The sequence below is a fragment of the Cricetulus griseus genome, chromosome 4 (genome assembly GCF_003668045.3).
Source record: "Cricetulus griseus strain 17A/GY chromosome 4, alternate assembly CriGri-PICRH-1.0, whole genome shotgun sequence".
Classification (NCBI taxonomy): Eukaryota; Metazoa; Chordata; class Mammalia; order Rodentia; family Cricetidae; genus Cricetulus; species Cricetulus griseus.
In genome coordinates this window covers 90,567,234-90,594,741 of record NC_048597.1, presented here as the reverse complement: position 1 = coordinate 90,594,741, position 27,508 = coordinate 90,567,234, and the positions used below count along the sequence as shown (strand labels likewise).

At 51.6% G+C, this 27,508-nt stretch overlaps 1 protein-coding gene across 2 annotated transcripts; it reads left to right on the top strand.

Annotated features, from left to right (window-relative positions):
* Positions 1-161: 161 nt before the first annotated feature.
* Positions 162-27,355, top strand: Ulk1 (unc-51 like autophagy activating kinase 1). Of its 2 annotated transcripts, none has more exons than XM_027415904.2 (28): positions 162-656; positions 1,020-1,112; positions 1,196-1,237; positions 11,810-11,842; positions 12,031-12,067; positions 15,180-15,353; positions 15,452-15,525; positions 15,818-15,919; positions 16,799-16,857; positions 16,938-17,020; positions 17,329-17,379; positions 17,696-17,784; positions 18,679-18,826; positions 19,253-19,313; positions 19,508-19,597; positions 19,958-20,083; positions 20,383-20,528; positions 20,641-20,727; positions 21,108-21,376; positions 21,861-22,054; positions 22,309-22,418; positions 22,494-22,637; positions 23,170-23,360; positions 23,511-23,683; positions 23,767-23,885; positions 24,172-24,329; positions 25,127-25,262; positions 25,337-27,355. In XM_027415904.2, exons 1-28 carry the CDS (start codon positions 546-548, stop codon positions 25,390-25,392), a joined length of 3,156 nt encoding a protein of 1,051 aa, XP_027271705.1. In that variant the 5' UTR covers positions 162-545; the 3' UTR covers positions 25,393-27,355. The 2 variants fall into 2 exon arrangements, with proteins under 2 accessions (XP_027271705.1, XP_027271704.1); XM_027415903.2 differs by having other exon boundaries at positions 162-668.
* Positions 27,356-27,508: the final 153 nt, after the last annotated feature.

The window sequence follows — 27,508 nt, the reverse complement described above, 5'->3', positions numbered from 1 at the left end:
CACGCCCACTATTGGGCGTGCTCCCGGCGAGGCGAGGCCCCGCCTTCGCTAGTTCCCCGCCCCACCACCCACGAGGTGTCTTCCATTCCGGGACCCGCCCCTTGCCAGCTCCACCACCTAGGAGGTCCCGCCTCCGCAGGCCCCGCCCCTTGTCCCGCCTCCGCGCAGTGCGGCTGCGCGGGCGTCTCAGGCTCCGAGGCCCCGGTGCCGCGGATCTTTTGTTTCCCCCGCGGGGCTGTGAACCCGTGGTCTGTCAGACACAAGTCGAAGCCGGAGTGTGTCTGAGGCGAGGCCCGAGTCGGAGTGGGTCCTTGCTGTCAGCGTCGGGAGGTTGCGGCGGGGGTCGCCGAGGGAGCTCACCGCTCTGTCCGCCGGCCTGTGGGACTGGGACCCGGCCCAGGCCTGCCCGATGGGGCGCGCGGCCCCGACTAGGAGCCCGCGCCTCCAGCCCCGCGTACGCGGCCCTCCTGCCTCCCGCGCCTCCGCCTGAGGCCAGCGCACCCCGGAACACCGCCCCCAGGCCGGCACCCCGGCCCGCGCGTGCCATGGAGCCGGGCCGCGGCGGCGTCGAGACCGTGGGCAAGTTCGAGTTCTCGCGCAAGGACCTGATTGGACACGGCGCCTTCGCGGTGGTCTTCAAGGGTCGCCACCGCGAGGTGGGTGATCACGTACGCAGTCCGGGACCCCAGCCCAACACCTTACCTCCGTAGAGGGACCCAGTTCAGGACCCCAGCCCCGGAAACCCACCTGCTACTCTTATCTCCAGAAACCAGGAGACTCCAACCCAGGATTCTCTAGCTTTGAAGAGTCAGACCAGTCCTGGGAACCTAGCCTGGGACCCCATCCGCTTAGATTCCTGGCCCAGCTGAGAGAGCCTACCTACTTGCCTCTGGCATCCTCCCATCCATCCCAAGACCCTTGGAACAGCCAGCCTAGGCAGGCCATCAGTGTGTACCCAGCTTGGGGGGCAGAGGGAAGGGATGTTCTCAGCCCTGAAGAACTACGTTTGGCTTTTTCAGAAGCACGACTTGGAGGTGGCCGTCAAATGCATTAACAAGAAGAACCTCGCCAAGTCCCAGACACTGCTGGGAAAGGAAATCAAAATCCTGAAGGTGAGCCAGAGCCTCGGGGGAGTGGGAGAGGGTGGGTCTTGGAATGGAAGACACCTCTTATCTCACTTGGATTTGTGTCCTAGGAACTAAAGCACGAAAACATTGTGGCGTTGTATGACTTCCAGGTAAGGCCGGGAGTTTGCTGCTGTGGGGCTTGGGGGAGGGGCGATGTCATTCTTGCAGGTGACCCATTCACCACCTCAGGCTCTGGGTTGTCCCGTGCTGGATCCCCCAGTGGACAGTTGATGGCTCTAGACTAGTATGGTATAGGTGAAAGGAGCAGAGGTTCTGTGTGTGGTGTATCTGTCTAGCGCAGCTCAAGCCCTACAGGGTACTGGAGACCCCATCTGTGGTCCAAGTTTGTCCTGGCATTTCCTACTTTTTGGGGAAAAAGTCTGTTGCCTGAATGGGGAAGGAAGGCGTCCATAAACACTAGTGTTGGATTTCTGGCAATTGTATTGTTCTGATCGTGTGTGGTTTGGGTTTTGTGTGCCCTGGTGCTGACCCAGTGGCCCTTACTGCATCTGGTGTCCCTGGCAGGCCCACCTGTCTGGGCTGGCGGGTTTGTTTGTTGACATTGCTTCAGCGGCCTGGCATTGGCCAGCCTACTCCTGCGTCAGAGACTGGGAGGGGGAGGGGCTGCTGGAGATTCCTTCTTGCCGGCAGTTGGGGCTGGGCCCACAGGATCCAGCAGCAGGATGCCGCTGTCTCACTGGCAGTCTCAGCAAACAAACCAGCTGACCAGTCAGACTCAATGCTGCACTCCAGGTCCTCAGCCCAGTGGTGGCAGAGGCTGGAGGCCCTGGATGCCGCGTGTGGGCACCAGGAACCCTAGGTGCTGGTTCCTGAGCAAAGTGCTGACTCATGATTTTGAAACATGTTTACTGGGGCCACGGGACCAGCCCTGGCCAAGGGAAGTTCCCAGCAGGCAGCTGTGTTTTGGTGGCCTCCTACCCTCCCTTCCTTCCTTCCTTCCCCTGTGCCTCTTCCAGCTTTACCTTGGGGACTGTGACTTGTCATAAGGTGACCTGTGGAGAGGTCCTAGGTCCAATGTGACAGGGAGTACCTGGCAACAGCTGGAGACATTGTGTTCTGGGTCCAGAAGGTTGTCCTTCTGCCATCTGCCTTACATCCCTTCCCCAGGCTTCTTCCTCCCCCTGTCCTGGTGTTGTAGGCAGGGCCACATCAGTACAGTTGATGTGTTTGTTGGAGGCTCCAGGGCTGAGTAGATGATATGACCTTCGTAGGGACTGACTCTGGCCCTTGTAATCCTATCCAGGTTCCCACAGTTCCATGCCTGGGCATTTCCATGGTTGTCTTCCTAGAACTGAATTGATAGCTGGTTAGGTTCACTGCAGACTTGAAGCCTGTCCCACTCTTAGTCGAGCCACTTTGTTGAGGACCTCTGCCATTTATTTCCTCCAGTGCTGGCAAGGCTGTGGCTTCCTCTGCCCAAAGGAAGTGCTGAGAAATGTCAGTCCCTGGGTTCCGGGGCCTTTCACCCCATGGCCTGGGGGGTTGTTGCTGTGTGTCCTTGATATTTGTTTAAGATACACACTTTGACCAGAGAAGAAGATGATTTGGACAAGAAAGCTCTCCAATACTGTAGAAGGGATTGAACAAAATATTCTAGTCTTTCTCCAGGCCCTGAGCAGATAGAGGCCTGCTGCCCTTTCTCCTCTTAGGCATCCCCACAGTTTTTGGGTTGCTCCCTGGAGATGTGTACCTTTCCCACCATAGGACCACCTGCACTGTCATCCATGGTCTCTTGGAGAAGGCAAGAAGCCTCAGTTTCTTTTCACACACTGTCTCACCTGGCCTGAAGAATCACATGGCTCCTTATTAGAATGACAGCTTGCAGCTGGTTCAGAGCTGGTCTGCAGGGAAGTAGTTAACTGGGTGGCAGCTCTGTCAGGGCACAGTTTGAGGCACTGGGAGCACAGGTGGGATTTGCTGCTGCCTCTGTTGCTGTGGTGGTTATTATGTAAGGCCATGTAGTGCCCAGGCTTCAGCTAACTGTAGTTCATTTTACTAGCCTAACACAAGTTATTCTGGGATTCTGGCAAGTCAAAAATATGGTCATGACTGTCCTTGGGCTCTTTGGCTAGGATGGATATGTAGATGGATTCCTAGAAGTTGGAGCCCTGGGCAAGAGTGTACATACTGAGTGACTGTTGTCAAATTGCCCACCAGAGACACAATGCCCGTGGTCATCTAAGGTTGTATTGGCTCATACCTCATCTTCTCAGTCAAATCTTACTAGTGGTTTTTTTTTTTTTTCAGATTTCTGTATATATATGTGAGTGTGTGTCACGTGTGTGCTGGTGCCTTCAGAGGTCAGAAGAGGACATCAAAGCTTTTGTAGCTGGAGTTATTGGCAGTTTTGAGTTGCCTGAGGAGGGTGCTGGGTCTTCTGAAAGAGCAAAATATGCCCCCTTTTTACAAATATATCATTTATCTTTATTTTATGTTCATTGGTGTTTTGCCTGCATGTATGTCTGTGTGAGACTATCAGAAACCCTGGAACTAAAGTTACAGACAGGTGTGAGCTGTCATGTGAGTGGTGGGTATTGAATCTGGGTCCTCTGGAAGAACAGGCACTCTTAAACTGCCTAGCCATCTCTCTAGCCCCAGCAAAATAATATGTCTTAGCTGCTCTGAGATCTCATAATCCTCATCTTGAGTAATGGTAAACACTCATGTTGGAAGCAGGGTTCAGGAATCATGCCCTGAGCCCTGAAGCCTGTCTCTGGGTGTTGCTTTGCTATGTACTTCTATATGAGACCATCAGCAAGTTCCCTCTCCACGCCTGTGTTTTTGCCTATAAAAGACCTGGGTCTGTGGTGACAGTTTCTTATAGCTGTTCCTACTTGGTACTATCTATACAAATAATTTTGTTGTTTTTTAAGACTGGGTTTCTTTGTGTAGCCTTGGCTGTCCTAAAATTAGCTCTGAAGACTTGGCTAGCCTCACAGAGATTGGCTTGCCTCTGCCTCTTGAGTGCTGGCTGGTATTAAAGGTATGCACATCATCCTGTTTATGTAAATGCTTTTTGTAAAAGAAAGGAGTTCTGTGACAGGTTGCACGTGGGTGTGTCCTTCCCCTTGTTTGTTTTCTTTTATTCCTTTGAGCGGAGGACTCATCCTAGCATTGGGCTAGCCTGGTGCTCATTGTGTATGCAGTCTGGCCTCAAACACCTGGCAGAAGCAGATTAAGGGAGGAGTTTATTTTGGCTACAGGTTCTAGTTCATCATAGCAAGAAAGGCAGGGTGGAGTTCATGGCAGTGGGAAGATGATTGAGCTCACAGACCATAAGTGTCCTGGCTATAGCTGTTGTGATTCTGTAAGTTTAAAAATCGAGTGATGGAACACAAACGGTAGAGTACATTAACCATAGAGTTTTATTACCAGGCAGGAGATTGAGAAGGGGAGAGAGAAAAATGGAAGAACAGCAGAGCAGAGAGTAAGAGAGAAGAATTAGTGGTCAACCACCGGAAACAGAGAGAGAGAGAGAGAGAGCAAAGAGCCATGAAGGGAGAGAGAGAGTGAGAGAGCAAAGAGAGGAAGGCAAGAGAGACTAAATGGACAGGTGTCTGTCTTTTAAAGGGGTCCTTTACACCTGCGTGCAGACTTAGTTCCCATGGAACCCTGGGATGACCAGGGTACTGCCAGGTAACAGGGCCAGGCCAGCGTAATGCCTGAACCTTTCAATAACCTCTACCAGCCATGAGGGTTTCACAATGCCACCAGTTGGGGACCAAGTGTTCAAACATGTGGAACCATAACACCTGGCTAGATATAGGGAGCACTTCTAACCTCAGCACTTGGGAGGCAGAGGCAAGCAGATCTCTTGCTCCAGACCAGCCTGGTCTACATAGTGAGTTTCAGGTGAGCTACATAGTGAGATCATGTCTCAAATACAAAACAAAAAGCCTTAACACTGGCTTTTTTATTCTTTGGGTAGTGCTGGTAGTTGAACCTAGGATCCTGAGCATGCTTACCTCACAGTCCCTGTACTTCTGAGTCTACCAGAAGTTTGAGGGGGCATCTGGATGGAACACATGGCTCTCACCAATGGGCTCTCTCCTCATCCAGCATTTGATGTCTGGACTTGTTCTTGCTCTGGCATATTGGGCACTGCCAGAGGTAGGCTCAGTCCTTGCCTGCCTTACTATTGATGATTCCCTGGAGACTAGTACGCTGTCTGGCAGGTTCTCTGAACCCCTACACCTTGCCATGTTGCCCAGAGGTGACTCACCTGGACCTTGTAGACAGACCAGCTCTCTGGGTTAGGGGAGTGTCTGTATTCATCACTGGCCTGTGATGTGGGTTTGGTCATGACCTTCCCACCCAGAGTGGAGCTAGTGTTTGTCAGATGGACCCAGGATTCAGATTCAGATAAGACTGTAGTCTGTAAGCCTACAAAATAGAATGTTCTCTCTCCCTCCCTCCCTCCCTTCCTTACTCTCTGTTTTTTTATTTTGTTTTTGTTTTTTTGAGACAGATATATCCTTGATTGGCCTGGAGCTCACTGTGTAAAACTAGGCTGGCCCTGAATTCATAGAATTCTGCCTGCCTCTGCCTTCCCAGTGCAGGGATCAAAGGCATGTGCTACTACACCCACCAGCCACCACACCCAGCTCTTTGTCTTTTGAATAAAGGTCTCCTGTAGCCCAAGGCTAGCCTTAAACTCCTTGCATTTTTTAAATCTCCATCTTCCTCTAGATTAAAGGCATACAGACTTTCAGGCTTTAAAGACTTCTAAAGGGTTTCAGACTTAATTTTGATATATATCTTTAGCTGACTTTGAACTTGTGGTCCTCCTGCCTCATTCTACTAGGTGCTGGGATTACAAGTGTGCACCACCTTGCCTAGCTTGTTCTGTTTTTTATTTTAAATTATTTTATTTTTATTTCTATGGATGTTTGCCTGTATATCTGTGCACCACTTGCATGCCTGGTGTCCCTGAAGTCGAGAAGAGGGGGTTGGATCCCCTGGAACTGGAATTACAGGTGGTTGTGATGTGGGTCCTGGAAATGAAACCCTGGTCCTCTGGAAGAGCAGCTAGTGTTCATATTAAACACTGAGCCATCTCTCCATCTCTTTATTTAACACACTTTTTTTAAACTTGTGTATGTAAATGGGATGGGACATACACATGTCAGAGTGCCCATGAAGAGGTCAGAAGACAAGTTTGTGGAAGTGATTCTGGGTACTCTGAACGTAGATAGTCAGGCTTGGTGTAGGAAGCTTTACCCACAGGGCCATCTTGCTGAGCTCCCACTTTATTTTTAATTTTTATCTCCCCTACACACACACAGACACACAGACACACACACAGACACACACACAGACACACACAGACACACACAGACACACACAGACACAGACAGACAGACAGACAGACAGACAGACAGACAGACAGACAGACAGACAGACAGACAGACAGACACACACACACACACACACACACACACACACACACACACACACACACACACACACACACACACACACACACACACACACACACACACACACACACACACACACACACACACGGTTTCTCTGTGCTGTCCTTGAACCAGTTCTGTAGACTAGGCTGTTAGGCTGTCCTGGAACTCAGAGATCCGTCCGCCTATACCTCCCAAGTGCTGGGTTAAAGGAGTGTATTACCACAGCCTTTTAAAAATTTCTTTTAAAGATTTGTTTTTAGCCAGGTGTGGTGGCACATACCTTTAATCCCAGCAGAGGTGGGTGGAGCTCTGAGTTTGAGGTTGAGGCCAGCCTGTTCTACAGAGAGAGTTCTAAGACAGCAAGGGCTACACATAGAAACCCTGTCTTAAGAAGCAAAAAAAGAAGCCAGGCGGTGGTGGCACATGCCTTTAATCCCCACACTCGGAGGCAGAGACAGGCTGATCTCTGTGTTCGAGACTAGCCTAGTCTATAAGAGCTAATTCCAGGACAGCCTGCAAAACCACAGAGAAACCCTGTCTGGAGAAAAACCCGGGGGGAGGGGGGAAGGAAAGCCAAAAGGAAGAAAAAATACAGATTTGTTAAAAATATAGGTTTGTTTTTATTTTGTGTGTTTTTCCTGCAGTGCCATAAGAGGGTTAGATCCCCTGGAGCTGGTATTATAAGCAGTTTGAGCCATCATATGGGTGTTGTGAATCAAACCCCAGTCCTCTGCCAGAGCAACCAGTTATTTTAACTGATGAGCCACTTCTCTAGTTCCCTAACCCCCTCCCTACTTTATCTTTTAAAGTTCTGTTGAACCAAGAATTGAAGGAAGCAAGACTGGAACTTTACATTTTTATTGTATATTGGACAGGCATGTTCACCATGTAGAAGTTAGAGGATAATTTGGCAGAAGTTAATTGTCTGTTAGATGGGTCCCAGGAATCAAACTCAGGTTGTCAGGCTTGGTGAGCATAAAGCCCATGGCTGTGTAAGATAGATGCCATGTTCTAGAGGCTGCCTGTCCTCTCCTCCTTGCCCTGTGTGACTCTAGTCTCCTGTCTGGCTAGCCTATGTATTTCCTGCAAGTATATTGACTTTCTGTCTTTGGCAGGGGAGTCAGAGTCACTTTTCTGAATGTGTACTATCTGTGGTGGTCCAAATCACTGTACATAGATTGCAGGAGTGTGGTCCTGGAAAGGAACTATATGGAGTTGTATTCCCAAGGGTTCACTCTGTATTCTTCTGCACTTTTGTGGCTTCTCAGACAGGGGTCTATCCACAGCAGAAGTTGATGCATAGCAGTAGTCATGGAGACCCACCTGGACCACATGGATGCTTCCTCCAAGAGGCCAGTCTAAGCCGGGCATTGGTAGCACACACCTTTAAGCCCAGCACTCGGGAGGCAGAGACAGGTGGATATCTGTGAGTTTAAGGCCAGCCCGGTCTACAAGAGCAAGTTCCAGGACAGGCTCTTCAGAGAAACCCTGTGTCAACCCCCCCTGCCGTGAGGTAGGCGCACACTCCTTTAATCCCAGCACTCCAGAGGCAGAGGCAGAGGCAGGTGGATCTCTGAGTTTGAGGCCAGCCTGGTCTCCTCCAGAGCGAGTGCCAGGATAGGCTCCAAAGCTACACAGAGAAACCCTGTCTCGAAACCCCTCCCCCCCTAAAAAAAGAGGCCAGTCTAGGTTGGGAGCCTGCAACAAAGTGGGGTGGCTGCTGGAGCCCAATGGGGTAGAGTGGACCTTTCTTACCCCCTGGTACCCTGGTACTATGAGCTGGCCTTCTGTCAACTGTCTGGAAGAGCCCAGCATTTGCTGTGGCTATAGCCTTGCTGCCTTCTGCAGTGCAGAAGCCTGGCTCCTTTGGAGTTAATTGGGTCAGTGAGTGTCACCCGGCTGCCAGACCCAGCTTGAGATCACCAGACCAGAGTAGAGAAGGCAGAGGGTGGAGAGCTGGGATCCTATTAAGCAAAATATCTCAGTGTCTGGGGCGGGGCAGCCTCCTACGTGCCCAGATGCATGTGCAGCTTCCTTCCCAGGATGCTGGACTCCTGGCCCAGCAGTCATGCCTGAGAGTAGCAGACCCCAGCTCCTGCAGGAGTGCTGGTTCTGTTCTCCCTCTTAAGTTTTCCTCTTGCCTTGTGAGTTTCCGTGCACAGGGAAGGCAGCTCAGCAAAGGGGTGCCTGGCCCTGCTGTCAGCTGTGGCTTGTCCACTGGCCACCCTCTGCCACCTTTCTCTCTTCACGAGAGCTGGGTGATGGGACTTGACTGGCAATATTGGGAACCTAGGGCATTCTGCATCATGGTGAAAACTGTCTGCCACCCTGTGTGGGAGGCTGTGATGGGAAAACCATTCCTGAGAAGGGCTGCTGTCTGTTCATATCCTGGAGTGTGTGCTAGGGAAGCAGTCTTGGCCTTTGAGGTTTCTGAGGGTCTTGCGAGGCCCCTAGAGTTTGTAGAAATCAATTGAGCAGAGCAGAAGCTGGAGAGGTGGTTCTGGGTGAGCTCAAGGTGGGTTAGGACAGGGCAGCTCTGACTACTATGGCTGTGCTTTGGCCTCTGCCTGCTACCCCTATTCCTAGGGAAGGTAGCCTCATCTTCATGGAGGGGGACAGGTTTGGGTGGGCTGTTTCCCTTTAAAAGCTCTTGCCTGGAGGCCCTTCTTTGCGGTTTACCTCACACACACACACCCCCAGGCTAGAGACAGCGTGGCCCAGCTCTGTAGGCAAGCAGTAGAGTTCCAACTTGATTGGGACTGGATGGGTATTGCCTTAGACAGGGAGATGGAAGATGGTATAAAAGCCAGCCTGCCTGGGCGAGCTCTGCTGCTTCACAGAGCTGGGCATGTCTCTTGGTTTCTAGGGCCTTGGCTTGCTCATTTGTGAAACTGGCTTGTGACATCCTGTGCCTGGTATCTTGCATGGTCAGGGAAGTTGAGCACAGAAGCAGGGGAGAGTACAAGGAGCAGGTTTGAGGGCTTACCAGTGGGGGACTAAGACCACAGCTCAGGCCTGGTGGCGGCACTCTCATTCTCAGATGGAAGCTTGCTCTCTTGGCAGTAGCAGATCAGAGTGGGGCAACCAATTGGCTGTTACAAATTGAAGTTGACCCCACTCTACCCCGAGCCCTTCTGGGTCTCTTTTAGGACCACCTTCTGGGAAGGGCTCAACAGGGTCTAGCTAGGGACTGTGTACAGATGCTGAAGTCCTGTGGTTCACTGATAGCTCTGCCTCTAGAGAGTCAGGAAGCATGATGCTGTTTGCCAGAGAGGTGCTGACAGCAATCAGTAGCCTTGGTTGGGAATTCTGGGGTAGTAGCTCTGAGGGAGGTATTCCATGTTTGTCTTTCCAGATCTTCTGTCAGTCCTCATCACTGTCCCTGTTTGTCCTGGGTGGGTGGATGAATTTGGGGCTCTGGGACAGATCACGCCCCAGAGAGCAGTCTAATGATAAGGGCAGGCCTGGGTCTCTACCTGCCACCCTCTGATATGTGTGTACCACAGCAAGTGGCCCCAACAGCCTCCCTTGCTTGGGCTGCAGGCTGAAGCTGCTGAGACAGGCCCTCTTTGATACAGAAGGAGCAGGGTATATGTGGCAGTGGCTCTTATAGGTCCTTATCTCTGCCACCTTTGCTATGCTCTGAGCCCTCCTCTAGCTCTTACTTCAGTCAAGCTGAACGGGCCTCAGGCTGTTCCTTCATTTTGGTTTCCACCTTACCTAGACTTTGTTCCTCTTTCCTGGTCCCTGTCCCTCCATCCTGGGCCCCTAACCTGCTTCCTAGTTGTTCCTCTGAACCTTCCTTTGTGGCTCAGACTGAGGACTGTATATACAGAGCATCACCTGCCCCAGAGTATCTCTTTCCTGCAGTTGGCCTGGAAGGCAGAGAGAGGTGGGAATAGAGCCAAATGGGGATAAGCCAAGGCTCCTCATCTAGGACAAGGCAAGTGAGTTCAGGCAAGGACTTGGGGTCTTGGGCATACAGGCCTTGATGAAGCAGTCTAAGCCTATATTTGTGAACAGCCTCCCACCTGAGCTACACCCAGTTTGTCAATCTTGGGAACACACTGGAGTGCTACAGCCAGGCTGCCTGAACACACTTCTTAAAAGCCCAACTTCTCTGGTGTAATTCTGGGGCACATGGGTGGGCTCTTCACACATTCAAATCCCAGGTAGGTGTTCAGATGTTTTGTGTCTATCACTTGTGGGGTGTTCATGTGTAAGCATTAGTCATAGGGACTGGGAGGCTGGGTAGGAATGGAGAGTACTTGGAGTCTGAGTACATGTTTGGGGTAGCTGACTTGTGGAGCAGGTGGCCATTGGCTGCTATAGTTGGGTTATCTGTCCATCCAGCTCTTAAAAGGCTAGCAGAAGGGCAGTCTCTTCTTGTCTGGGCCCTGGAAGAGATTTGAGGAACCTCCTACAGCTGAGTTCCTGAGGATCAGGGAGTGCTATGGGAATGGGGTGGGGCCTTTGCTTTTTGCTATGAACTGTAGGAGGGAGGGCCTTTTCCCTGTGATTCCTAAGGCCTGCTCCACCCAGCTGGCAGCTACACTGCAGGGATCATGCTGCTTGTAGAAAATTTCAGGATGCTTAGACCCAGTTGGGAATGTTGGTTGTTACAGCTTTGGGAGTGATTTGCCATGGGAGGCCCCACAGTTTGGGTCTTGGCACTGTCAGATATGTGGTCCTTGTTCACATCAGGTTGAGTTAAGCTTGGGGTCTTGATTAGACAAGGGAAAATACTGGTACCCAGGTGAGGGTCTGTCTGTCTGAGCTTGAGAGAGGTCAGTGGAGGGGAGGAGACAGGATGCCTCCTGCTGAAAGAGTCTGCTGGCCTCTAAAGACCCATAAGGCTGCATCAGAACAGCTGGAGACTTCCTTGTTGCTGATTCAGCCTGACAGTACCAGTGTGTAATCTGCTGGCATTGTGGATTCCGGTGCTGGGAGCTGACCATTCTTGAGCCTAAGAGTCATTGGACAGGAGTCATCTTTATAGGTAGTGGTCCACATGTACATCAACCTTTTCCTACAGTCTGAAACACTGATACCATATTTAGTATGACCATGAAACAAGTACCCATCCTATCCCCCAAGCCACTTTCCACAGATGTCCTTGTAGGTAGATTACATGTTCAGGGTGCCTGTTGTGGTCCCAAGGGCCCAGAGCTCTTCAGGTAATGTCCAATGAAAGAATATGCAAAGTACTCTCCCATCTCAAATGCTTGTTCTGTCTTATAGGAAATGGCCAATTCTGTCTACCTGGTCATGGAGGTAAGTTCCCGTGGGGCCAGAGGGATGGGCAGAGGGATAGAGGTGGGTGGATATAACCATGAACTATTGACATTGCTAGCTAAGATTTGGGGATACCTGTACTGGACAGGTCCAAGGAACAGTTATGCGGTTAAGGAGCTGGAGGGTCTTTGGCCATGTTCTGATGGTGTGTCCCTGGTCTTTTGCAGTATTGTAATGGTGGAGACCTGGCTGACTATCTGCACAGTGAGTAGGCACATCCTAACTGGGCACTGCTGCTAGCGTAAGATGCTGCTAGCTTGACTTGCCCCTTCCTTGGTTGTGGCATCGATCTTTCTCATTCCCTCCTGCTTTGGGGCTGTATAGAAGGAGCCCAGCTCTTTCAGGCCCTTAGGCCTCACCACTCTCAGTTATTTATGGAGTGTCTCCCACATGCTGGGTGGGTGGCTTAAGTAGAATAGTCAGGTGCTGCTATTTTGGCGGGGATGAGGACACAAGCAGGGTAGATGGGTCAGAGCAAGCACAGGGAGGGTATACCCTTTTCATGGTTGGGTGTGTGTGGGTCTTTGGGTACAGATTAATTAGAGAAGTGCTTCCAGCAGAGCAAAGAAGCTTCAGGCAGCAAGAGAGCTTAGGACCCACTGAAAGAGAACAAGTGGGTGGGTTATGATGAACAGAGTGAAGGGGCATTGATATCTCTCCCTTGGAGTGCTCTGAGGGTCTGAGAGAGGCAAGTTGTGACAATGCAGGGACATTGACCCAAGGCCTGGAAGGATGCAGTGATTATCCACGATTGTAATTCAGAATGCTTCACCTTGGCAAACACAAAGCAGGAAACAGGAATTGATGGCTCAAAGCAGCCTGTCTCAGATATGCCTTCTGCCTCAGATCTGAGCACCTCCTAGCAAACCTCCTGAGCATTACCCAGAGGGATATAGGCATTTTGAACAGACTTCTGTTCTTTGGGTCCTCCCTCTGCTGGAGCCTCTGGACAAGTCCCCAGACTGAGATGCTGGCTTCTTGTTGAGCTATCAGAATAGACCCTGGGTCTAGGAGGGCCCTACAAGGTCTGCTGGGATGAGTCACCTGTGGAGTAGGTGTAGGGGTGCTGTCTTTAGGCTCCTGGCCTGAGATGCAGTGGCCTGTCAGCTCCCTGCATGCTCAAGTTCACGTGACTGAGCCATGCTTGGTTTTGCCTGTCCAATATTTGCTCTTGCCTCCTGGAGCAGCCTGCTATACCCATGACCTTCAGGAGTTGAGTGGTTCCTGGCAAGTTTCCAGACTCCACAGGTGTTAGGTTGGCCCTAGATCAGCCTCAAATGTCACCTGTCTGTGGAGGAGGAAAGGGTGAGCAGGCCAGTACAGGGCTGACCCGTAACTTTGAGTGCCTCAGGTGCTCGTAGACCCCTATGTATGTGTGTGTTTGTGTGTTTGAGCTTGTGTAGGCTCACCTGTCATGTGACTTGGCTATGGTGAGCTGCTGTCCCAACAAAAGGGGTTGTGTCATCCAGGCTGGATCTGAAGTGAATGTTCTGTTGGTATGTGCCAAGTGTGTATGTCTAATGTTCTGGTGTCTGCCTGCCAGGCTTTGGATGGGTGGTCCTTGTACTCTGCCTTTTTAGATCTGGTTACCAGTGAGGTGCCACCTGCTATGGCTTCTACTGAGATGGCTCAGTGGTTAAGAGCACCGACTGCTCTTCAGGGGACCCAGGTTCAATTCCAGCATCCTCATGGCAGCTAACAATGGTCTGTAACTCCAAGATCTGACACTCCAAGACATGCATACAGGCAAAGCACCTATGCACATAAAATAAAATAAAAGAACAGCAGACAAAGTTTCAGGACTGGAGAGCACACAGCACAAGGGATAAAGCCTGAGGGGAGTCAGGTAGGAGTCAATTGACATGAAAACAACTTTGGTATAAAAAAGGAAAAAAAAAACTTAGCCAAGTGGTGATGGTGCACACCTTTAATTCCAGCACTCTTGCAAGGCAGAGGCAGACTTATCTCTTTGAGTTCTCGGCCAGTCTGGTCTATAGACTGCCAGTGCTACCCAGAGAAACCTTGTCTTTAGAACCAAAATAACAGACAAAACTTTGTTTTTGTTTGTATGAATGTTTTGTATGTATGTGAACCATATTCATGCCTGGTACCTGACAGGGTTCCAGAGTCTCCTGGGATTGGAGTTACAGGTGGTTGTGAGCAACCATGTGGGTGATGGGAACCAAACCCAGGTTCTCTGCAAGAACAGCAAATGCAGAGCCGGGCGTTGGTGGCGCACGCCTTTAATCCCAGCACTCGGGAGGCAGAGGCAGGCGGATCTCTGTGAGTTTGAGGTCTCCAGAGAGAGTGCCAGGATAAGCTCCAAAGCTACCCAGAGAAACCCTGTCTCGAAAACCAAAAAAAAAAAAAAAAAAAAAAAAAAAGAACAGCAAATGCTTTTAACTGCTGAGCCATCTCTTCAGTCCCTGTCCCCACTTTCACTTACTTTTTGGAGGCTACTGTGGACTAGGAGGCAAAAGACCTATCAGAACTAAGGACAAAACCTGGTAGTTCATTGCCTGCTACAGGGATATGGAAGATCTAGGAGGTGTCAGTGGAGAAGTAGAAACCAAGAGCTAGCAGTTAGGGGTTGATGTGGAGGGGATCCTACAAGGGTGTGTGTAGGGGGTCAATGTAAGCCACGCCTACTAGAAGCTGGCTACAGGTGTGCCTGACCACGCCTGTCAGGGCAGGGTCAAGGTGAGGTCAGGATGACTCATGATAGGGTTTTTTTGTTGTTTTTCTTTTTTTCTTCGAGACAGGGTTTCTTTGTGTAGCTTTGGAGCCTATCCTGGCTCTCGCTCTGGAGACCAGGCTGGCCTCCAATTTACAGACATACGCCTGCCTCTGCCTCCCCAGTGCTGGGATTAAAGGCATGTGCCACCAACGCCCGGCACGTGATAGGGTTTTAAGGGGCTGCAAGGCATATGGGAGCTCTCTTCTCTCTGACCTCCCTGCCTTGCTGCCCCTGGCACACTCTGGCTTGCATTTGGCTGGTGTTTTTTTTTGGGGGGGGGGAAGGGGACTGGTGTTTTTCTAATAAAAGATATCTTTATCCCAAGCTCTTTTTATTTCTTAATAGGTGTGTGGGAAGAGGGGCAGGTGGACTTTGGGGTTGAAATAAGAAAGGACCAGCTTCTGAAGGTTGCAAGACAAGTTGGCCATGGTGCCCAGTGGCTTGCAGAATGGGGTTGGCCCTGTGTGCTGGAGGGTCTTGGGAGTGGTATTGTCACTAGGCTGAGATTGTCTTTCCATACAGCCATGTACACTCAAGACCATGGTGTCCCAAGTTCCCTGAGCCTGCCTTTTCTTACAGCCATGCGCACACTGAGTGAAGACACTGTCAGGCTGTTCCTACAGCAGATTGCTGGTGCCATGCAGCTGTTACACAGCAAGGGCATCATCCACCGCGATTTGAAGCCCCAGAACATTCTGCTGTCCAATCCTGGGGGTCGCCGTGCCAACCCTAGTAATATCCGAGTCAAGATTGGTGAGACCTGTTGGGGTGGTGGTTCCCTGAGAGACTGCAGCAGGGGACACTGCCAAGAACAATTTCAGCTCAGGCTATCTGGGTGCTTTTTCATGCAGCTGACTTTGGATTTGCCCGATACCTCCAGAGCAACATGATGGCAGCCACACTCTGCGGTTCTCCTATGTACATGGTACGTGCCCATTCATGATCCAGGACTACAGGGCAGGGCAGGGCTGGGCTGGTGTCAGCCTCTACCTGAGACCCTTTGCAAGAATGTCAGAACCCCTAAGGATCAGCTGTGGCCTCTTAGGTTGTAGACAGTAGCAATACCATTTTGTCATGTCAAAACTGGTTGGTTGTTGCTTTGGTGCGTGGTGTTGCTTGCTTGGTACCCGGCAGATCTCTGCTCCAATTGGCTGGTGCCTGGCTCCTGTTATTGGTTATTGAATACTACTGTACTGATCTGCATTGTCACTCTGTAGGCCCCTGAGGTCATCATGTCCCAGCACTACGATGGTAAGGCTGACCTATGGAGCATTGGCACCATTGTCTACCAGTGTTTGACAGGGAAGGCCCCTTTTCAGGTAAGTGAGCCCCATGACATTAAGGTCTTAGTGACTCCCAAAAGCCCTAGAGGATAGGGGTCTGTTTGGGCAGCATTCAAGGTGGTGTCCCCAGCATGGAAGAATACAAGGTTGCCAGATAGGGAATCAGTTTGAGGTTATAGGTACCGAGCTTGGTGGCTATCCTCTAGGTGAAAGCTCTTGCCTTACCCTGTCCCAGGGGTCACTGAAACATTTTCTTGAGTCAGGTGGCCTTAGGCCCTGCCCAGTCACCCCTGATCTCTACCACATAGTTATTTCCTGCCTCACAGAGCCTCTTATCTAGGGCTTAGGTCATACCCCTCTGCTTGGTCAGAGTCATGTCTCAATATGGACCTTCCATCCACCCTTGCTTCTAAAGCAGGTATAAGCCCAAGTGTAGGTAGCCCAAACTTGGAAGTAAAATCTTCATCAAGGGGAATTTGAGGACCCAGGGCTGTGTCTGCCTTAACAAGACATGATATTGATGCCTGCAGTGACCCCGAGCTGATAGGCCTGGCATGGTTCCTACTTGCCAACATTGACTATTCAGGTTGGGAGCTAACCCCGCTCCCTGCCACTGGGATAGCAACCCATGAGCCTGCCAGCTGTGTCCCCAACAGGTGCTCAGTAATCCTTGATCAGCCCTGGAATATATACCCATCCCTGGCCACCTCTTTCTCATTTGGAGGGTCTGGTAACTCCCTCTGTCTCACCTGCCTTCCCCTTGTCCTTGTGTGCACATGACACATGAGCTGCCCAGTGGTCCTCACCATGGATGACTGGGGACCAAGGTACTTGAGAGGCTAGGCAGTGGTAGGTGGCAGGGCTCTGAAATAGTAAGTACTCCATAGCACTGAACTTTCATTGTTATCCCAACAGGCCAGCAGCCCTCAGGACCTGCGCCTGTTTTATGAGAAAAACAAGACACTAGTTCCTGCGTAAGCAACTCTCCATACTCCCCAGAGCAGGTCCACCCTGGCACCCTACAACTCTTGCTCAAACCCATTCTCTCTTTTAGCATCCCACGGGAGACATCAGCTCCTCTGAGGCAGCTGCTCCTGGCTCTGTTGCAGCGCAACCACAAGGACCGCATGGACTTTGGTGAGTACAGCCACTTGGCACCCTGCCCCCTTAGCTACCCCATTTGTCTAGGGTGTTACCTCTGGCTATACTTATGTTAGCTGTAGTGAGCACCCAGGCACCCATAGTCTACCATCTGCTGTCAGCCTCCAGGCCACAGTGCATTGGGCTTCTCCTAACCTCAGCAAGGCCAGCAGATTGAATTCCCCTGAAACAAGGGTCCGATGTTCTCAGGAACCACTAGCTGGGGCCTGGCCTTGACACCCAGGGCTCTATAGTCAGGCTGCTGGGTAAGGGGCATGAAGATAATTCACTCCTTTTATCCACAGATGAATTTTTCCACCACCCTTTTTTAGATGCCAGCACCACCATCAAGAAGTGTGAGTCCCTGAGGGTCCTGGGCACAGACAGGGCTTGTGACACGTTCCCCAATGTCTGTCGGTGTCACATGCTATTTTGGGGGACACCTTGGGAATGTGGGATACCCAGTTCTGCCCCAGCTTTAGGGTATGCATACCTGGGTGGCTTTGTAGGCTTGGGGGCACTGGAGGGACCAGTGAAGAGTGGTGTAGCCTGATGCTGGCTGCTTGTCACTGTGGTGAGAACTGGGATACTTGGGCCATTCAAAGGTATCCATGTCCTCAGAGCTATAGTGGGGGCCAGCGGTGTGCATACTGACCCACATCACTCTTGCAGCCCCACCTGTGCCTGTGCCCTCGTATCCAAGCTCAGGGTCTGGCAGCAGCTCTAGCAGCAGCTCTGCATCACACCTAGCCTCCCCGCCGGTGAGTTGACTTCTTGGGTTTCTGTTGGGACTTGGAATGCAGAGTGATTGGTGTGCAAAAATAGATCTAGCTACCTCTGGTCCTTACATGCTTCAGGCATGGTCTGTGTAACCTGTGTCCTGCATGACTTAGGGGCACAGTGACAGTGCTAGGTCTGTTGTTCATGCCCTATGGGGCTTGAGTCCCATCTGAATGTTCGCTAGTGCTTGGTCAGTAATAAGCTAGTGTCTGGGTTTGGCCCCACCCTCTAGGCTCTGCCATAATGGGGAGCAGATTCTATGGTCTATGTCTGGTGGTGGGGACTCCCCTCTGGGGGTGCTCATTCCATGAAAAGTATGCTTAAGCCATGCCAAGCATTGCCACCTGCAGTGGTAGCTCCCTAAAGGGACACTACCTCTATATCCCCTGGTTTGTAACTGTATAAAAAATGGGGAGGTGGGGTGAAGAGGAATGGATGGTAAATACTGTCCCAAGGTAGATTCTTCATGAATGGCTAGGAGCTGCAGGCTCCCAAGCAGTATATATATACACTAACACTAACTCTAAAGAGGGGCTTGTCTTTAATGTTTGAAAGAGAGTGCTGGAGATATAGCCCAGTGGTTAAGAGCACTGGCTACTCTTCCAGAGGTCTTGAGTTGAATTCCCAGCAACCACATAGTGGCTCACAACCATCCATAATGAGATCTATGCATACATGCAGGCAGAACACCGTACATGTGATAAATAAGTAAATCTTTTTAAAAAAAGAAAGAAAGAAAGCTGCTGTGCTGCAGAACATGTCCAAGCCCAGTACCCTTTGCTTAGCACCGTGGGCCTGAGCTCTACTGTGGCCTGCACCATTCTTGGGGAGGTTGATTGCCTGTGGGCGCTGTTAATCTCTGCTCTGTCCTGCAGTCCCTGGGGGAGATGCCGCAGCTGCAGAAGACCCTTACCTCCCCTGCCGATGCTGCTGGCTTTCTGCAGGGCTCCCGGGACTCTGGTGGCAGCAGCAAAGACTCCTGCGACACAGATGACTTTGTCATGGTCCCAGCCCAGTTTCCAGGTCAGGTCCCACTACACAGGCAGGCAACCTCACAGTATTTGTTGGGAGTGTAGGGGTGTGTTAGGCAACTGGGTACATGCATGTGATTGTGGGGTTCAGACCCGTTTCTAGAGCCCTGAGCTTGCTAGGGAGGATGTCATCACCACAGGTGTGTCTGGAGAGCCCTGTCCCCAGCTTCCAGAGTATAAAAAAGAGGGACGCATATGGTATATATACAACACAAAGGTGGCTCAGGACTGCCACCCCAGTGTCCACTTTTGTCTTAGAGTAGACTGCCCTTGCACTGGGACCCCACAATGCCACTGTATTCGCAAATAACTACACTCTCTGGGGAGAAAAGGAACATTGGACAGAGCACAGAGAGCCAGAGAGAGGGTCAGGTGAGCCAAGGAGGACACCTTAGTCAGATGTTTTCTTCTTCCACAGGTGATCTAGTAGCTGAGGCAGCCAGTCCCAAGCCCCCTCCTGATAGCCTGCTGTGTAGTGGGTGAGTCAGTCTCTCTTGACCTTTGCTCAGGAATAAATTGGGCTAGTGCTATCCTGCCTCATCCAGTCTTGGCCTGGAATAGGCCATTTGGGAAGGACTAGGGCTGCTGGGCCCCTTTAGGGAAGCCTGGGGAGGGAGTTTAGGGTCTGGATGTATCAATCTAAAAGTTGTCTGCGTGTCCCTTCTTCTACCAGGAGCTCGCTGGTGGCCTCTGCTGGCCTAGAGAGCCATGGACGCACCCCATCTCCCTCTCCAACCTGCAGCAGTTCTCCCAGCCCCTCTGGGTAAGCATAGATGGGAATCAGTGTTCCTCAGCTTCATGGCCACCCTTCTTGGCAAAATCTGTTGTGTCTAAAAGTCCTCTATGTGATCAAATCTGGCCAGATATGGCAGTGTGGGTGTCTCACTGAAGGACTGTTGTTGATGTGTGGCTGGATCCATGAGGGGACCAACTGAGGATACTACCAAGAGGACTTCTCTAGATTAGGTTAAATAAAGCAACATACATGTTAGGGGTGGGGGATCACAAAGACACAGATTTGGATGGGTACAGTGTGAAAGCCAGCTCTTCAGACCTCTCTACCCTGAGTCTGGTCCTGAGCCTCTTCCCAGTGCTGTCTACAGTGGTTACCTTCTCTCCACAGCCGGCCTGGCCCCTTCTCCAGCAACAGGTATGGTGCCTCGGTCCCCATTCCTGTCCCCACTCAGGTGCACAACTACCAGCGCATCGAGCAGAATTTGCAATCGCCCACTCAGCACCAGACAGCCCGGTTAGTGTCTCTGACTTTAGTGAGAGTCCTGCCACAGCTGTCCTGTAGATAGACATGGAGTTTGTAGAGTTGTAACTACTGGGGGCTCCTGAGCTCATAAAACCCATCTTGTTGGCAAGCTATGTTTGGTAGACTAAAGTAAATGTTAGGGGTTGGTTGGGTATTTCATGTAACCCAAGAAGGCAACGTGGGTTAGCGGTTACAATGCCTGTAAACCAGAATAGCCAAGGAAAATCTGAGTAAGGTTAAGGGGCCCTCAGTGATATCAATTAGACCTCATGTGCCCTTGTTTTGTGCAGATCCTCTGCCATCCGAAGGTCAGGTAGCACTAGCCCTTTGGGCTTTGCGCGGGCCAGCCCATCACCCCCCTCCCACACTGATGGAGCCATGCTAGCCAGGAAGCTGTCATTAGGAGGTGGCCGTCCTTACACGCCCTCTCCCCAGGGTAAGTCTATATGGGGATGAGAACTTTCTTATCTGTGAGTGGGTGGAGTGGGCATGATGAGCTCCCCCACCCTATTTGTTGTGGTCTGATCTACCCACCCTTTTCCTACCAGTGGGGACCATCCCTGAGCGGCCTGGCTGGAACAGAGTGCCCTCCCCACAAGGAACTGATATGCGAGCTGGCAGGTCACCACGACCAGGTAGGTGTAGCACAGCCCATGGCCTGAGCGTCTGTACCTTACTTGGGGTTTCCTTCCTGTTGTTGAGGCCCCTGCTATTAGGGAGAAAGTAGGAAGTACTGTGAAATAGTCTAGCATCAACCTTTGGATCATAGAGGATGCTTTCTACCACTCAGTTACTTGTACTCCACAACCGTGTGGCTTTGGACAGACTGCTAAGCCCTTTTGTACCTCTGCTCCCATGGAGACTTCCTGAGGGTTCTTGTGTTCATGGAGTGAGGTGTCCTGAATGGTTGTTACAGAGACCTAGAGCGGGACGTGCCTTGTTTGGTACTTAGCCAATGTGCTTGGCTGAGGGACCTGAGGGTAGTAATGCAGCCTGTCCCTGTCCCTACCCCCAGGCTCCTCTGTGCCTGAGCACTCTCCACGGACCACTGGGCTGGGTTGCCGTCTGCACAGCGCCCCCAACCTGTCCGACTTCCATGTTGTGCGTCCCAAGCTGCCCAAGCCCCCAACAGACCCACTGGGAGCCACCTTCAGCCCACCCCAGGCCAGTGCACCCCAGCCATGCCCAGGGCTACAGTCTTGCCGGCCACTGCGTGGTTCACCTAAGCTGCCTGACTTCCTACAGCGGAGTCCCCTGCCCCCCATTCTAGGCTCTCCCACCAAGGTAATAACTGGGCTAATTTCTAGGAGGGCTGAGCTCTGGAGGAGATGGGGTGAGAAAGGAACTGGTCTCTGTCTTGGCTGCTTGTTAGGCTTCATCCTTGGGCTGCTTCCCTAGAGGTGCCTACAGGGGGTTAGGGGAAGGGAAATTAGAGGAGCTGGTTCTTGGAGGGCTTCATTTTGTAAAGCCTCACAGAATGGGACTGCTGGCTTCCCTGATAGGCCCCGTACTTCAGCCTTGGGAAGAAAGCCTGGGCCCCATCTCTCTTTACTGGGCCATGGCTCCTTTCCTGTGGTAGTGTGGCACCACAAGGTGTTTACTGAGATGAGTGGGTCTGATTCGAGTATACGAAAGAAATCTCAGACTAGGCATGGTGGCTCAGTGCTTAATTTGGAGGGATGGATTTCCTCAGCAGGCCCTATCTTGGGCTGTGGGTTCTGAGTCGGCCAGTCTGTTGGACCTTCTCAATGCTGTCTTTCCCTCCTAGGCTGGGCCTTCATTTGACTTCCCTAAAGTTCCCAGCTCTCAGAATTTGCTGACCCTATTGGCTCGGCAGGGTGTAGTAATGACACCCCCTCGGAACCGCACACTGCCTGACCTCTCAGAGGCAGGTCCTTTTCAGGGCCAGCAGCTGGGCTCTGGCCTGCGACCTGCTGAAGACACCAGGGGCCCCTTTGGACGGTAAGTGGTGGGGGGGGGGTGGCGAGGGTGGGGGCTGTGCTCAGTAGCTGTCCTCCCTACTGTTTCTGATTTCGTGCCTTGGCTGCCCCATGTGGCAGGTGTTGGGAATTTGTGGTGGGCCCTTGCAGTTCAGCTTGTGAGTTAAAGAACTACAGCTCCTTATGCCTGGCCTGATGTATGGTTGTGCACAGAAATAGGTTCTGAGCCCTGAGGCCCTCCCAGCACATACTGCCTCCCCATTCCTGCCACCTCAGGTCCTTCAGTACCAGCCGTCTAACAGATTTGCTGCTTAAGGCTGCATTTGGGACACAGGCCTCTGACTCGGGCAGCACTGATAGCTTACAGGAGAAACCTATGGAGATTGGTATGTGAGGGATCTGTGGGGGTGTTGTGGGGAGTCTGACCCCAACCTGGTCTCTGAGCCTGCCTTGTTCTTTAGCTCCCTCTGCTGGTTTTGGAGGGACCCTGCATCCAGGAGCCCGTGCTGGAGGGGCCAGCAGCCCAGCACCTGTAGTGTTCACTGTGGGCTCCCCACCTAGTGGTACCACACCGCCGCAGGGTACCCGTACCAGAATGTTCTCAGGTGAGGGCTATGCCAAGGAAGAGCAGCACCTTGGGATGGGAATGGGGATTGGGATTCTTGAATGCAAACTCTTGTTCTGTAGCATAGTCCTAAAGGTCTATTTATGTAAGGTCTATGGCATTCCCAGTTTGTACATGGAGCAGGGATGGTAACCAAGATGGTGGTCTCCATGTCCAGCTGTCCTGAAAGGCCAACCTATGTTGGCTGGGAGTCTTGGCTAAAGAACAGAGCCCTCTGAGGGTCTTGTCACTTCAATGATGGCAGTGGTTGCCTTGCCTTACCTGTACCACCCGGTTTTGCACATGGCTTCACTGGCTTCTCTGAGCAGATGTGGATTGAAGTATTGGGAGCTAGAGCACTAGAGCCCTAGGGGTACTGGCATATTTGACTTGTTGTGTTCCCTATTAAGGCATCAGGATGAGGAATGTGAACTGAGGCACATCTGAACTCTAGAGATGGAGTTCAGAGGGCTAGAGATGGCAGGGTGAAAAGCAGGCATGTTGCCCATCCCTTACTAGCCATCTACCTACAGTGGGCTCTTCCAGCTCCCTGGGCTCTGCCGGCTCTTCTTCTGCACGACACTTAGTACCTGGGGCCTGTGGTGAGGCCCCTGAGCTTTCTGCCCCAGGCCACTGCTGTAGCCTTGTTGACCCCCTTGCTGCCAACTTGGAGGGAGCTGTGACCTTCGAGGCTCCTGACCTCCCAGAAGAGACCCTCATGGAGGTGAGGCTTGTGGGGAGGCGACAAGTATGGGTGCTCCCTTATGACTTGCCTGCTTAATACTTGGGGGAGAGAGACCCTTGGCAGATCAACCTTTCAGCCCTGCTACACACACATGTGTGTCCCAGGCTCTGACCTGTATTGCTTCCTCAGCAAGAGCACACGGAGACCCTACACAGTCTGCGCTTCACACTTGCGTTTGCACAGCAAGTTCTGGAGATTGCAGCCCTGAAGGGTAGTGCCAGCGAGGCGGCAGGGGGACCTGAGTACCAGCTTCAGGAAAGTGTGGTGGCCGACCAGATCAGTCAGTTGAGCCGAGAATGGGGGTAGGTGTTGCCTGGGACCTGAGAAGGCAGCTCCTGGGCATTGCTGGCCCTGACTTACCTCTGACCTGTTTGTTGACCTCTAGCTTTGCAGAACAGCTGGTACTGTACTTGAAGGTGGCTGAGCTTCTATCCTCAGGCCTACAGACTGCCATTGACCAGATCCGAGCTGGCAAGCTCTGCCTTTCATCTACTGTGAAGCAGGGTGAGGATGTGGGTTCAGGGATGTGGTGCTGTGGTAAGAGTGAGCAAGCCAGCCTGAGGGGGGATGCAGGACCGCCTGGGTGGGCCTGGCCTCTTGCTCAGAACATAGAGTAGGTACATGGGTTTACCCAGGGCAGAGCTACTTGGGATGATGTTGACCTTGCTACATAGGCCTGGGGAAAGCTGGGGGGCTATGGCTCCTGTCCAGGTGGAAAATGCTCCATTGGTGAGATGCTTTCCAGCCCTCTGATCCTGTGGGCCTGAAATGACTGACACTTCTACCCTAGTGGTGCGCAGATTAAACGAGCTGTATAAGGCCAGCGTGGTGTCCTGTCAGGGCCTCAGTTTGCGGCTTCAGCGCTTCTTTTTGGACAAACAACGGCTGCTGGATGGGATCCACGGTGTCACTGCTGAGCGGCTTATCCTCAGCCATGCCGTGCAGATGGTATGGGGCAGTCTGTGATCTGTGTGCTTTCTCTGGTGGGGCTTGGGATATTGTTCCTAGGGTTCTGGAGGTCTCTGATGTAAGGCGATGCTCTACTCAGCAAGCAGCAGGGGCTTCACATGAACTGGCATAGTGACCATTCACTGTGCACCTTATCAGTTCAGGTAGCATCCTAGACATCCTCTGTGAGATTCAGTTTCCTGGGCTAACATGAAAGGCCACATGTGAAGACCACACCCTGAAACAGGGCCTCTGCTTTGAGATTATTCACATATGAGGAACACATCTGCCAAAGGAAGGAACTAAGAATAAGTTGGCCTCCCTTATCTGTACTTCTTTCTAAGGTGGCAGTGACCTCACGGAATGACACCAAGTGAGTGCTCTGCGGGCTGCCCACTGTGTCACTTTGATTGTACAGCCCAAGCAGATAGGATATTTGCTACCAGGCAGCAGGCAGGCAGGTCAGCTGGCTCTATGAGCATCTGTAACTAATTCCTTAGTTATTTCCTTAGCCATCCCTAGGACATTATTAGATTATTAGCCTTTTTTTTTTTTTTTAAGACAGGGTTTCTCTGTGAAGCCCTGGTTGTCCTTGAACTTACTCTGTAGACCAAGCTGGCCTGCCCAGCCTCCTCCTGAGTACTGGAATTAAAGGTGTGCACCACCATTGCCTGGGCTAATAATTATCCATTCTTTTAATGATCACTACAAATGAACTTGGGTCAATACACAGTGTGCAGAGCATCAGGCCATTCCTGCCTGGCCCTGGCCCTACACAACTCTGCCTTTGTCTACAGGTGCAATCTGCTGCTCTGGATGAGATGTTCCAGCACCGAGAGGGCTGTGTCCCACGCTATCACAAAGCCCTGCTACTTCTAGAGGGCCTACAGCACACACTCACGGACCAGGCAGACATTGAGAACATTGCCAAGTGTGAGTACCTTTCTCTGGAAGCCCAAGTGGGGTGGTAGGTGTGGTCTCCCCACCTCATGCTCCCTCTTCCACAGGCAAACTGTGCATTGAGCGGAGACTTTCGGCCCTGCTGAGTGGAATCTGTGCCTGAATGCCTGCTACCAGCCTGCTGTGCTCTTGGAGCCAGTCCCCTCTGCTAACCTGCAGGGTAGGGTCTGAGACCTGGCAGACTGTCTTTCTTGTCACTGATGTGATGGTGCTGAGACTGCTGCCCGCCAGCTCCAGCAAGGATGCTTCATGGTGGACCTGTGCAGACTGGTGCAACTCTTGCTTCCTAGGTTGCCAGTCTCTGGTAGGTGGAGGTCAAAATGCCAGGGAAAGCTTCCTTGCCCACTGGGACAGAAGTTTCTGAGCATATCCTTCCCAGCTGGCTCCCTTGGCAGGCATGTGTGGCACTGAGAGATGGTAGGCTGGTGAGCGTGGGCACCTGCCACCTGCAGAGCCCTGGCAGCCCTGTGGACAGGCAAAGTCCTGAGACTGTTGCTGACTTCAAGCCAAAGCGAGCTTTTTCTCACAGCTCACTTGCCCCATTGCTCGTCCAGGAAAAAAAGGGTGTGGCCTTTTGGCCTCCTGATCTCTAGGAACCTCTCCCTCTGAGGCTACCCACCCAGCTTTGTAAGTCACCGGAGCACTTTATGCAGACAGAGACTGGAGAACCTCAGCCAGCAGTTCAAACTGCTGGGAACCCACCTCCCCTCCCTGGCTCTTGCTCTCCAAGATGCTGTACAGATGCAGACCATGTCTACGTGTATAAATAGCCCAGTGTGCACCTCCACCTGTGTCTGGTCTTTGGAGGAAAACACAGGCTTGCCTCATAGGGGAGAAACAGTCCTCCTGTTCAAATGTTCATTAGGGACAGTCATTGTGAAGCACCATGCTTTTTAAACTCAGAACTTCTACACTTTACTCCTAAAATGTGTCCACCTCCACCCCCAAACTCAGTTTTTCTTTAAAAAAGGAAAGTTCAGCTGGGCGTTGGTGGCACACACCTTTAATCCCAGCACTCGGGGAGGCAGAGGCAGGCGGATCTCTGTGAGTTTAAGGCCAGCCTAGTTTATAAGAGATAGTTCCAGGACAGGCTCCAAAACAATACAGAGAAACCCTGTCTCAAAAAAAGAAAAAAGAAAAAAAAAAAAAAGTTCAGGTATTTAAGAATTGGAAGGGTAAGGGTCGGGAATGCGGAGAGCATTGTTATTGTTCTGGATGTTTCCCATGGAGGAAACGGCACCAGCTGTGTTGTGTGGCTGAGAGTGAGATGAGGCTGCCTGCTGTAGTGTAGTGTGCATGTGTGAGAGTGTGGCTGGTGATCTCTACCAATTTTTCCTGTTAGATGGCAGAAAGGGCAGTGCCCAGACGCCATCCTCGTGCAGTGGGCAGGTGTGGGTGGAAAATAACATATGCAAAAATGTCCCCCATGGAGCTCTCCTGTCAGTCTGGCCTCCTGTGCTTGATGGCCTTCAGGGTCTGTGCTGAAGCTTGTCTTCCAGGCTCCAGGGTGGACACAAGCTAATACCTTCCCAGCCTCCCAGGTCTGCTAGTCCTTTGTCACTGCTCTGTCCATGTGTACTTGAAAGTGTCCACGAGGCAGATGTGGGGTTACTATCCCCCAACAACGTTCACAGTTAGACCACACACACACATTTTTCTTTTTTTTTTTTTAGTTTTTTGTTTGTTTATTTTTGCAATACTTGAAATATTGCCACTGTGCTTGGACATACAAGAAAAGCAGATCTCTAAGACTAGCCTCCTCCCTAGTCACCCCATGACCTCCCTTGCATGTAACATGTTGTATTTATTGCTTTGTGGCCAACTGGAATCCAGAGCCACCAGAGAGGCTGGTGCAGGGGTCCCTACCTACCACCTGGTTCCTAATGGCTCCTGGGTGGCTTTGTATGTGTGTGGCTGGCTGTGTGTGGCATGAGCCAAACCTGCTGTCCAAAGCAGGGCTCAGCCCCTGTCAATTTTCAGATGAATTTTGTGTGAGTCCACCCCTTTTGCGTTTCACTGTGTTATATCAGTTTAAGGAAATAAAATTTGCAATTATTGATGTGGTATCACTGTTTGTCCTTGCCCTGCCTTTGGTTCCATCTTTGTAGGCTACCTTTGTCCTGCAGGGCTTCACAGTGCCAATGGTGGCCTACTCAGCCCTGGGAGCAATCCCCAGCTTGATCCAGGGATTATTGGGTAGATTCAATGTATAACCCAGT